Raw genomic sequence first — 12,953 nt, forward strand, 5'->3', positions numbered from 1 at the left:
TTTTCAACAGCTTAGAAATAACTATTGTGGTTTCACATTAGAAGGCTGACAGGCTGCGAGGATTCTGGTGTAATAGAAAGTAAAAGAAAAAAAGTAATATTTAAGTGCGTCTGCTGTGAACTCTGAGAATGAAATCCTCCACAATGCTTATAGTTAGATTGATTAGCACTTCTGCCTCCCTCACAACACTGGGGTCCTCATTTCAAATCCTGGCAAGGACACTATCTGCATGGGGTTTGCATGTTCTACCTGTGCTTATGTGGATTTCCACTGGGTATTCTGTTTTCCTCCCACACTTTAAAAGACAAGCTTATAGGTTAACTGGCTCCAGCTTGGACAGTGCAAGTATGCCTTTTCCATGCCTAGCTGATCTCTCTAGAAGCGGAGAACCACTCAAGTAGCCATCTACCTGGCACTATGACGAGCATCTGCCCTGCTGCATAATGAACACAGATTGAGACAACACTGTCCAGCCCCTTCACCAATCAGAGAACGTGTTACAACCATTAAGAAGAGGCAAAGCTTTCTCTGAATGATGCCTATGCCAAGCAAACAAACTCCTGTGTTCACTGTGCAGAGGGAGAGCCACATGGAATCCAGAAGACAGCAAGGATCACTGTAGTAGCGATGGCTACTACAGTGATTATCCACTTCCGCAGGGATCCCATAGGTATAGAATATGCATACTAAGAATCGGGCTAAACCAATGTAACTATGCACAAATATCCATGCCTGGATATCAGCTTTAATCTTTTGTGTAATCATGTGGAACAAAAATGAGTGCCAATTTTATTGCTAAACAATTACAGTGATACTTTGGTTCACAAACTTAATTCGTGAAATGACTCTGGTCGCGAACCGAATTGGTTGTGAACCGAGGCAAATTTTCCCATAGGGTTCAATGCAAATCAGGTTAATCCGTTCTAAACTTTTTTTTTGTTTATATATAAAATTATGAAATGTATGTACAGTACGAAAAAAGGATTTTAAACATATATTACATACAGTCTTTTTACATTAAGCTGACCTCTTTCATTCTTTTATATCTAAAACCAAAAAAAAAAAAAAAACTATAGCTCCTCTTTAATCATTGTTTGAAACAATCCCAATTTAAATGACTAATTTAGGGGGCAGAAAATAGCACGGTGCATCCAGGAAAAGATCATCTGAGGGCATGATAAAGTTGTAGAATTCATATGAACTGTTTTTCCATGATTCCCAATCAAGTGAGCTCATCCTCATGGTAGTCAGGGGGTAGAAACCCCTATCTGAGTGGACTGGTTCTACTAAGACTCTCATCTTGCACTGCTCTTCTCAATATGAACATGTCAGAACAGGGAAGATGGCCGTGGCTCGTGTTTGTGAACCGAAGCAAATTTTTGTGAACTCTTCTGTTCGCGAACCGAGTTGTTCGTGAACAGAAGCGTTCGTGAACCGAGGTATCACTGTACATAGATTTTAAATCTATCTACATACAGTATCTCACAAAACTGAGTACACCCTTCACATTTTTGTAAATATTTTATTAGAACTTTTCATATGAAAACACTGAAGAAATGACACTTTGCTACAATGTAAAGTAGTGAGTGTACAGCTTGTATAACAGTGTAAATTTGCTGTCCCCTCAAAATAACTCAACACACAGCCATTAATGTCTAAACCGCTGGCAACAAAATTGAGTACACCCCTAAGTGAAAATGTCCAAATTGGGCCCAAAGTGTCAATATTTTCAGTGGCCACCATTACTTTCCAGCACTGCCTTGGGCATGGAGCTCACCAGAGCTTCACAGGTTGCCACTGGAGTCCTCTTCCACACCTCCATGACAACATCACGGAGCTGGAGGAAGTTAGAGACCTTGCACTCCTCCACCTTCTGTTTGAGGATGCCCCACAGATGCTCAATAGGGTTTAGGTCTGGAGACATGCTTGGTCAGTCCATTACCTTTACCCTCAGCTTCTTTAGCAAGGCAGTGGTCGTCTTGGAGGTGTGTTTGGGGTCGTTATGTTGGAATACTGCTCTGCTGCCCAGTCTCCGAAGGGAGAGGATCATGCTCAGCTTCAGTATGTCACAATACATGTTGACATTCATGGTTCCCTCAATGAACTGTAGCTCCCCAGTGCCAGGAGCACTTATGCAGCCCCAGACCATGACACTCTCACCACCATGCTTGACTGTAGGTGTCAGGAAAGGTTCCATACGCTGGTAATACTATCTGACATTTGGCGTGCAGTACTGAGGTCCACCAGTAGGTGTCTCCTGGCAGTTTGGAGCTGTCACGAGAGCTTAAAGGGGTTGTAAACATAATTTTTTTTTCATCTATTACCACTGTCAATTACATACTTAATTATAAGAATTGTATGATTTCCTCCCAAAATTTTTAGTTACCAGTGAAATATGTATCTAAAAATCGTCCTCCGGCTATGCCACAGCGATTCATTCTTCTCCTTCCTGGTTTGCGGTGCGCATGCATTACAGCAGCGTCACGGCAACGACGGAACTACATTTCCCAATGTGCTTAACGGCACCGCGCATGCGCAGTGCCATTTTTGTACATTTCTTGTAACGAGAACGAGCAACATTCTCGTTCACACGCCGCCCCAGCCTTCCCAGCGCGCCTCCCCATTCCTGCCTCCCCAGCCCCTGTGACGATGCAGCGTCATAGACACGCCCACTAACCCCCAGCCCCTGTGTCTCTCTGATACGTAGAGAGCGTCTCCACGCAGGGCTGTAGTCCTAGGGAGGGGGCGAGTACGATCACTAACCACCAGGAACAACGGCTCGAATGACGGTGGCAAGCTCCATAAAGAACAACAGGAAGTGAAGATTTCAAAGAAGGATTTGTGACATTTAGCAGAGAACCAGAAGGAGCAGGTAAGTGAACTAGCACTGCATTAGCTTAAAGGAAGCTAATTAGCAAATAAAAAAATTACCTTTACAACCCCTTTAACCCTGCTGGTGTTATGTGATCTTTGGGCAGCAGTACTGGTGTCCACCAGCGGGTGGATCCTGGCAGTATGGAGACAATATCACTTCCTGCAATCAGGCACTACCTGAGCCTGACTGCGGGAAATGGCATAAATACCCGACAAGGCTCACACATACTTGCCTTGGTATTGTCCTTGAGCCCTGACCTGTATCCTGTTAACCTGCAACCCTGAACTTGATCTTGATCCTGAACCCGATCCCTGTATCCTGAACCTATTTGTACATGTTCCTGTCTGTTCCTGTATCCCTGGATCCTTGCCCTGCAGCCTGATCCCTTCCACCTTGTCCCTGTCTGTCTTACTCCTTGTCCCCCATCTGCTGATCTCCTGTTTATGACCCTGGCCTGGCTAAGACTATGATTCTGGTATCCCCTTTTGCTGTATATATTGGTGAGTTTGTTGTCACTGTTTGGTTGTTTGGTATTGGTGGTGTGTTTACATTTGTATGCATTTATCTTAAAAAAATTACTTACTTTTTTCACCTACTTACGTTTGGTTCACTCTGTCGCAGCCACACAGTTCTGGTCACATTTGATTTATGACAGAATACCAAGGCCATCTCTGACCAGAAGTGGCTGTACAGGGGAACCATTTTTGGTTCAGTGTGTTTTGCTAACATGAATGCCGATGAGGTTGTTTAATTTTTCTATGCTGGCATCAGAGAGTAGTGAATATTGCCGCCAGGCTTTGAAAGGATGGTCTAGTGACCAGCTGCTTGAAATTATTCATTTGACTCACTCCCTGGTCGATCAGGGTTATATACTGTTTGGGGAGGTGCAGCCTTTGATCAAAATTTGTACAGAGCTGGCCCTGCCCTGTACTCCAAAGGGCCATGATGATTTCTCTCCCCCTTCTAGTATTAATCAGGTTGTATCCCTGGTGTGGCTTCTGGAAGATGATCCTACGTACTTTTGTTCTGGTCACATCTGATTTATGACTGTAGGCAAGACACACTTGTCTTTGTACTCCTCATCTGGTTGCCGCCACACACGCTCGACACCATCTGAACCAAATAGGTTTATTTTGGTCTCATCAGACCACAGGACGTGGTTCCAGTAATCCATGTCCTTAGTCTGCTTGTCTTCAACAAACTTTTTGCAGGCTTTCTTGTGCATCATCTTTAGAAGAGGCTTCCTTCTGGGATGACAGCCAAGCAGACCAATTTGATGCAGTGTGCGGTGTATGGTCTGAGCACTGACAGGCTGACACACACCCCTTCAACCTCTGCAGCAATGCTGGTAGCACTCATATGTCTATTTCCCAAAGACAGACTCTGGATATGAAGCTGAGCACGTGCACTCAACTTCTTTGGTTGACCATGGTGAGGCCTGTTCTGAATGGAACCTGTCCTGTTAAACTGCTGTATGGTCTTGGCCACTGTGCTGCAGCTCAGTTTCAGGGTCTTGGCGATCTTCTTATAGCCTAGGCCATCTTTATGTAGAGCAACAATTCTTTTTTTCAGATCCTCAGAGAGTTCTTTGCCATGAGGTGCCATGTTGAACTTTTAGTGACCAGTATGAGAGATTGAGGGCGCCAACACCAAATTTAACACACCTGCTCCACATTCACACCTGAGACCTTGTAACACTAACGAATCACATGACACCGGGGAGGGAAAATGGCTAATTGGGCCCAATTTTGACACTTTCACTTAGGGGTGTACTGACTTTTGTTGCCAGTGGTTTAGACATTAATGGCTGTGTATTGAGTAATTTTGAGGGGACAGCAAATTTACACTGTTATACAAGCTGTACACTCACTACTTTACATTGTAGCAAAGTTTCTTCAGTGTTGTCACATGAAAAGTTATAATAAAATATTTACAAAAATGTGAAGGGTGTACTCACTTTTGTGAGATACTGTATATTATCTGTCACCCTTGCAATGTTGTTCTTTTGGGACTGTAATTATTATAGCACTGGTGAGTATATCAGCAGTAAATTGTACTTATGAATCTGGTTGCACAAAGATGTATTTGGTTTCTGATTGTTTTGTGCAGTGGTGTAAGCAAGAATCTAATTTCAGGTTCCTTTCAGGACACTCATCTGATGTTATGAAAGCATTGCTCCAGAGGAGAATGACAAAGTATCTGAAAAATGTACTTTGAATTTGAAGCTACAGATAGTAATATAAAGAGATAGCGGCTGTCTATTTCTCGTGTCTTTTCAGTATGTGCAGTGTAACAATATTTACCTTGGATTTTAGGAAGCCTCGAGTGAAGTACCATATCTGAGAGCTCTGTCCATTCCTGGATGAAATGCTAACAAATGTAGCTCTTGTATCTGACAATTTCCCAGTCACAGTCAGGTACTTGTCTCTGTGTCTGTTCCTTACCATAAAGTACACAGCTGGCTGTAAAAGAAGAAAAATAAATGTTAAATCAAGTCTATTACATGTGAAGACAGTGTGGCAAAACATAATGAAGCAATGATTTATTTGCTACAGTGATGACATACTACACAACGCCTTACAGAGCACATAGAGCCATTCACAATGGTCTCTGTCCCCCTCTGTAGGGCCTACAAATCTATTGTCACTCTTACACTCATCAATCAATTTCAGCTAGAAGTCACTTACCTGTATGGTTCTGGAAGCTGAATCTCTCATGGGAAATCCATGCAAAAATAAAGTATTAATCATCTTAACTATTTAAATTCATACTGTAACTGCTGAGTAATCAGCAACAGAAACTACTCCATTATGTAAGCTACTTTAAAAAAAAATCTTGAGCTCCATAGTAAAATGCTATCTAGTGTCAAGAACTTGCAATGTGTATGTAAAAACAGAGAGTTACACTGGCACTGCTGCCTTTTGCTTTTCTAAATACAAGAGAAGTCATCTGGGAAGGAATCCTATTCTTTCCTGAAAACTTTTATCTACCTTTAGATGTTCCTGGTATCAAAGCAGTGCTTAGTCCCATTTACATGCGTTTACATACATTTAGAGTTTCTAAGGTCCCATGCACACTGGGCATTTAGACCAGGTGTATGGGGCTCTGGCATTTAGGTGTGGGTGGAAGGTACAGATGCACCATCCAGCAAACCAGCAGGCAGCCTGACAAACTCTGAGAGGCTAAAAGCTGCACCTAACGGTATACAATATTTAGGGGAGTAGGTCCCCAGGAAGGAATGCCCATAACGCAGAATTCTTGTGTTCCAGGCATTCTCCCCTGACTGCATACTACCCTAAATGCTTCGTTAGGTGCACCATCCAGCCGCTTGCAGTGGGGCTGGACAGTAATCCTGTGCCCTCCACCCACACCTAAACTCTAGAGCCCTATGCAGACTAATGTAGGCAAGTTTAACCAATGTTCTCCTTCAAACAACTGCCTGGTGCTTGCAGGAGACTGCACTGATAGACTGGCAACATCCACTCTCAGAATAGAACAGCTGGGTTCTAGCTGTCAATCTACAACCTTTCTTATTGACAACTGTGATGATATTCTGTAGTGTAGCTAGAGGCCCTCAGCATATAATTTGGAGGCCTCTGGACAGGGGGATGGCCATGTGTATTCTGTGTAGTAAAACCATGAGAATTTCTAGTTCTGATTTCTCTGGGGAAAGCAATCATCATCCAATAATGTATGGAATTTTTTAAGCCTTTCGTAAATACCAAACATGGTATTTTGCTAATGTAGCTACTTAGAGAAAAAAAAAAAGAAATGCTACCTTAAAATGGCGGTGAAGGCTTGTGTTCTTTTTTTATTAAAATAAAAAATATGTTATATTTACCTGCTCTGTGAAATGGTATTGCACAGAGCGGCCCCTTACCTCCTCTTCTGGGGTCCCCTGCCAGCACTCTCAGCTCCTCCTCTTCTCTGAGTGCCTGCTTAGCAAGTACCTGGCTATGTGCATCCATAGATGAACCTAGCATGGCCCTGCCCTCCTCGCAGTATTTGATTGACAGAAGAAGGAGACAATGGCTCCCACTGCTGCCTCAGTGTTCTGTGAATGCAGGAAGAGAGGAGAAAGAAGAACTGCAGCCATGCACACTGCTGCATTAGTACCAGTGTCAGGTAAGTGTTTAGGGGGAAGGAACAAGTGGTAAAACCTTTTTTTACCATAATGCAGAAAATGCATTATGGTAAAAAACGAACTTTATAACCACTTTAAACCAATGTACAAAATTGGGCAATGTAGGGTCCCTTTGTAATGAATGTATTACCCTCAGTCTTCACAATGACCCCAGAGATGGGACCTCCCCAGGGGCGGACTGACCATTCAGGCACTTGGGTACTGCCCGAGGGCCCCATGCCACTAAGGGGCCCCCTTCAGGGTTGCCAGTCTCAATAAAACCAGGGACAGTATGTAAAAATCTGTGTTTTTTTTTAAATCCCAAGATTATAGCTGCCCCGCTTCTCCAATACCTTTTCAGTGTGTGTATGTGTATTCTGTGTGTGTATACTGTGTGTGTATATTGTGTGTCTGTGTGTGTATACTGTGTGGCCCCATAATCTATTGCCTGGGGGCCCCATAATCTCCTATTGCCCGGGGGCCCCATAATCTTCTCCTATTGCCCAGGGTCCCCATAATCTCCTATTGGCCGGGGGCCCCATGAGTTGTCAGTCCACCCCTGGACCTCCCTACTATATTTACCTGATCTCTTTCCCCATTAAAACCATGTAATTGTATTCCCAGTGATGTGAAATTATACCTCTAAAAAGGTAAGGCTGCCCACAGATGGGTCTTTTTTTTTTTTCTTTAGAGAAGTCAGTTGGGCCAAACACCCCCCCCCCCCCCCCAAAACAAATGGATTCCGTTCCTCCATCCACATGAGCTAGGTGGATGGAGGAATCCTCCCCGCTGTGCTATTGTATTTTTACAGTGGGCTCTCCTCCGCTGTCAGAACACACTGATCAGCACTGCAGCTGACTCCGGCTGCTGATTGAATGAAAAATTTCCAACATTCCCATACGACAGAAGCCAATAGTGAGATCTGTTGAGCGGGAATGACCATAAATGGATTGAAACTTGCCTGGTCCCTGCTCAATGGGCCAAATTTCTATCCATGTATAGCCAACTTAAGAGTGAGATTTCATAATGGCTACAACTGGTTGTAAAACCACGATTCTATCCATCTAAAAGTGAAATATCAGTCTGAACATATCATCCCTGATAATATTGTTTTCTGTCTAACAGACCCTCCTATTTTCTGAGAAGAGCTTTAGGATACTTAGGTAGAACACAAAGCTAACACTAGTCAGATAGAACCTTGTGATGGACATGTTCTAATTACTACTATGGCCTTGAGTTAACTAAAACTGACGTCACTGGCTGTTTGCCTTTTATCTTTACAATCTGTGATCCATAATGATAAATGGCCCTTCAATGAGATTGATTGATGCGTTCAGTTCATAACTCGCTTTACCTGTTTTAGGGGACGAAGGGACCCGATTGCTTTCCAGCCACTAAACTTTGACCAGTTTAGAATTTGTTGGGAATCCAGTAACATTTGTCTTCCTAGGAAATTGGCACCTTCAAATGCTATCCACCTAAAAGAGATTGCACACATATTCATAGGTTTATTAATAAAACATCAGTTTTAACACTAGGTTCTGGGTCTCAATTGTGGGTTTGTTAGTTATAATGAGTCAGACATGCTTGGCATAACAGCAATGGCCCCTACAGTACTTCCCAAAAAACGTGAGCTTAATATATCAAAATGCATGGTCATTGTGGAAGATGTATGAATTGTTCTACAGACTGCACCAGGAATGGCAGCTTGTACACCTCTAGGTCTTGGTGTAGCTGTGCACAAAATGGGCATGTGCAAATGCACTGGACTTATGTATGGATGGGGCCTTTATATCTCTACCACATTTAGACATTGATTGTGGCATCCACTTATATGTGTGACGCCACTTCACTTCAACAACCCACCATAATAACTTGGTTAGTATAAGAGATTTTATTTTATTAGCTTCACATCTCAGTATTATGGATGACCTTACAGGCAGCAATCAGATGAGCACTACACAGCAGACTAACCATTAGATTCCGCGTGAAGTGCTCTCTCACTGCCCACCTGCTAATTTTTTCTGACCTCTAGCTTCCAGCAGAGCCATTTATTGTGGCGCAGTGTCATTTACATCAATGTCGTTACACCAACTTTCCTGCTACCTATCTATGATTTCTTATTATAGAGCACTGAAATCACAGAATAACTATGTGATTATCATAATAACAGTATGACCATGCCTATGTTAAATGCATCATACCATTCATTAGAAACATTATTGGCACTGTCATGGTTTCTTACTAGGGGCTTGCTTAAAGCAATATTAAAGGTTCGTTTTTTTTGCATTGTTTTAAAATACTACCTTGTTATACTTACCTGCTCTGTGCAATGGTTTTACACCGACCAGCCCTGATCCTTCTCTTCTTGGGTCCCCTGCCAGCATTGTGATCTCTTGTCACTGGTTTAGATTGACAGAAGTGGTAGTCAATCGCTCCTGCTTCTGTATCTGAGCCAATAAGAAGTGAGAGAGCCTTGGCTCTTGTGCACATCACTGGATCGAGATTGGGTTCAGGTATGTATTTAGGGGGGCTGCAGGGAAAGCTGCATGCAGAAAGTTTTTTTTTTTTACCTTACTGCATAGTAAAGAAACCTTCTGCCTTTAGAACCACTGCAAGTTCACTTTTACAAAACCTCACACACCCCTAAACATATCCAGGGAAATAAAAAAAAAAAAATTCTCAAATTCCCCCACCACTTGTTCTTGCTGTACTTTTAGTGGTGCACTGAAGTCTTAACGACCCCACCTGTTTTATTTCCTGTTAAATTAACCTGTAGGCCTCATCTACAAATTACCTAGACAGCAATGAAAAGATCACCTTTTGCCTTCATGAAAGAGATCCTTCTTTAGGCTCACAATACATACTGTATATATCCACAGATCATGTATCTACTGTATACATCTATATATTATAGTTCCCTAAACTGACAAAAGTGGCAATATGATTATGCATGCGTAAAATTTTGGGGGACAAGTGTAGAAAGTGTATAGGCTGCGGAGGATTTTTCCATTTAATAAACCTGATCCATACAAGTGTAGTTACCGTAATTCGAAGGTCCAAAAAAAAAAAAAAAAAAGCCTAAAATGTTATCTGCTACTAAATCATGGTTGCTTTTCAAACTCATGTGCGATACAACGCCTCCTCACCGCCTGTCTATTGTTGCCATAAAAGCGTTCTGAAAGCATATCGCACCTCAGACAGCAAAGCAAGTCTAAACGAGGCCACAGACTTCTTTGGGGGCTTTGAGATGCTGCAAAACATGATTAAAAAAGCGACATGGGGTATAATTTCATTTTTCTTCCAAAAATAATTTAATGAAGAACAATACCAAACAAATGTCCAGCGTATAACAATTGCATAAAGATAAGAAACAGTAAAGTCTACGCATAACATCGCAGAGACACACCATATTTAACAATTCCTCGCTAACCATAGAGGAACATAGAGGAGAACTGGTAACAACCGAACCCAGTGGGTCAGCTGTGTGAGTAGAATATCTGGAGCCACAGTCTCGTTAAAAAAAAAAAAAAAAAAAAAAAGGAAAGGGGGGGGGGGAGACTGAGTAAAGGAAAAACAAAATGATGTTGGCGGAATCTCTGGGAAAATAGGGGGGTGGCTACCATGGAGCATGAGACTCTCTCAATAGAAGCTGCTTTTCAAAAGTGAAGTAACTAGGCACGACGCAGAGAGGAGCAAGGTTAGGAAACAGTCAGGAGATAAAAAAAAGGGGGGGGGGGGGAGGGTAAGGGGTTAGGGGAGGTAGGAATAAAGGGAAAGGCCCCCTGATTGCTCTGGGTCAATATCCCCCACAGATAGCCCCAAACTGCGGCCCTATTGGAGGGTACCAAGAAAAGGCGAAAGGGGAAAGGAAGAGAAAGAGAAGAGGGAATATTCTTAGCTAGATGAGGGAGAGCGAGACTCTGCTGTGCCAAGGGGTATGATTTCTGAAGCAATGCAAAGCTAAGCAAGAAGTAGCTTATAAAGTGATAGGAACCCTATTCAATGTGACAGAACCTGGGCTTGGACTGCATCATAGGAGGAAAGAGAGGTAGTCACATGCTTACCAATAACAGAAAATATCAGATATTTAATGGGCTCTAGTGGACCAACTAGGCAGCAGTGATGATGGGGCGGGGAGTGTACTGCAGAATGGAGAAAAGCTATCCTGCCTGAATGGCAAATCCATTGGCTGAATGGGAAACATATACAGTATCTCACAAAAGTGAGTACACCCCTCACATCTTTGTAAATATTTTATTATATATTTTCATGTGACAACACTGCAGAAATTACACTTTACTACAATGTAAAGCAGTGAGTGTACAGCTTGTATAACAGTGTAAATTTGCTGTCCCTGACAGCCATTAATCTCTAAACCGCTGGCAAAAAAAGTCAGTACACCCCTAAGAGAAAATGTCCAAATTGGGCCCAATTAGCCATTTTCCCTCCCAGTGTCATGTGACTCGTTAGTGTTACAAGGTCTCAGGTGTGAATGGGGAGCAGGCATGTTAAATTTTGTGTTATCGCTCCCACTCTCTCATACTGGTCAATGGAAGTTCAACATGGCACCTCATGGCAAAGAACTCTCTGAGGATCTGAAAAAAAGAATTGTTGCTCTACATAAAGATGGCCTAGGCCAGTGTTTCTCAACTCCAGTCCTCAAGGCGCCCCAACAGGTCACGTTTTCAGACAGCTGTGGTAATTACTAAGGCAGTGAAACTGATCAAATCACCTGTGCAAAATAATGGGAAGCCTGAAAACATGACCTGTTGGGGCGCCTTGAGGACTGGAGTTGAGAAACACTGGCCTAGGCTATAAGAAGATTGCCAAGACCCTGAAACTGAGCTGTAGCACTGTGGCCAAGACCATACAGCAGTTTAACAGGCCAGGTTCCACTCAGAACAAACCTTGCCATGGTCGACCAAAGAAGATGAGTGCACGTGCTCAGCGTCATGTCTAGAGATTGTCTTTGGGAAATAGACGTATGAGTGCTGCCAGCATTGCTGCAGAGGTTGAAGGGGTGGGGGGTCAGCCTGTCAGTGCTCAGATCATATGCCACACACTGCATCAAATTAGTCTGCATGGCTGTCGTCCCACAAGGAAGCCTCTTCTAAAGACAATGCACAAGAAACCCCACAGTTTGCTTAAGACAAGCAGACTAAGGACATGGATTACTGGAACCATGTCCTGTGGTTTGATGAGACCAAGATAAACGTATTTGGTTCAGATGGTGTCAAGCGTGTGTCGCGGCAACCAGATGAGGAGTACAAAGACAAGTGTGTCTTGCCTACAGTCATGCATGGTGGTGGGAGTGTCATGGTCTTGGGCTGCATGAGTGTAGCCGGCACTGGGGAGCTACAGTTCATTAAGGGAACCATGAATGCCAACATGAACTGTGACATACTGAAGCAGAGCATGATCGCCTCCCTTCTCGGACTGGGCTCCAGGGCAGTATTCCAACATACTGACCCCAAACACACCTCCAAGACGACCACTGCCTTGCTAAAGAAGCTGAGGGTAAAGGTGATGGACTGGCCAAGCACGTCTCCAGACCCAAACCCTATTGAGCATCTGTGGGGCATCCTCAAATGGAAGGTGGAGGAGCACAAGGTCTCTAACATCCACCAGCTCCATGATGTCGTCATGGGGAAGTGGAAGAGGACTCCAGTGGCAACCTGTGAAGCTCTGGTGAACTCCGTTCCCAAGAGGATTAAGGCAGTGGTGGAAAATAATGGTGGCCACACAAACTATTGACACTTTGGGCCCAATTTGGACATTTTCACTTAGGGGTGTACTCACTTTTGTTGCCAGCGGTTTAGACAATTATGGCTGTGTGTTGAGATATTTTGAGGGGGCAGGAAATTTATACTGTTATACAAGCTGTACACTCACTACTTTACATTGTAGCAAAGTGTCATTTCTTCAGTGTTGTCACATGAAAAGATATAATAA

The 12,953-nt window shown here is 43.2% G+C and overlaps 1 protein-coding gene across 1 annotated transcript in view; it reads right to left on the minus strand.

Annotated features, from left to right (window-relative positions):
- The window catches only part of CRYBG3 (crystallin beta-gamma domain containing 3), a 300,493-nt gene that overhangs the window by 6,473 nt on the left and 281,067 nt on the right, over window positions 1–12,953 (minus strand). Inside the window, exons 19-20 of the mRNA XM_073616985.1 lie at window positions 8,353–8,476; window positions 5,179–5,337 (exon numbers count right to left, since the gene is read on the minus strand). Coding sequence (XP_073473086.1) covers window positions 5,179–5,337; window positions 8,353–8,476 — 283 coding nt within the window. The remainder of the gene's footprint in view (window positions 1–5,178; window positions 5,338–8,352; window positions 8,477–12,953) is intronic.

Source organism: Aquarana catesbeiana, linkage group LG02, assembly GCF_042186555.1.
Source record: "Aquarana catesbeiana isolate 2022-GZ linkage group LG02, ASM4218655v1, whole genome shotgun sequence".
Classification (NCBI taxonomy): Eukaryota; Metazoa; Chordata; class Amphibia; order Anura; family Ranidae; genus Aquarana; species Aquarana catesbeiana.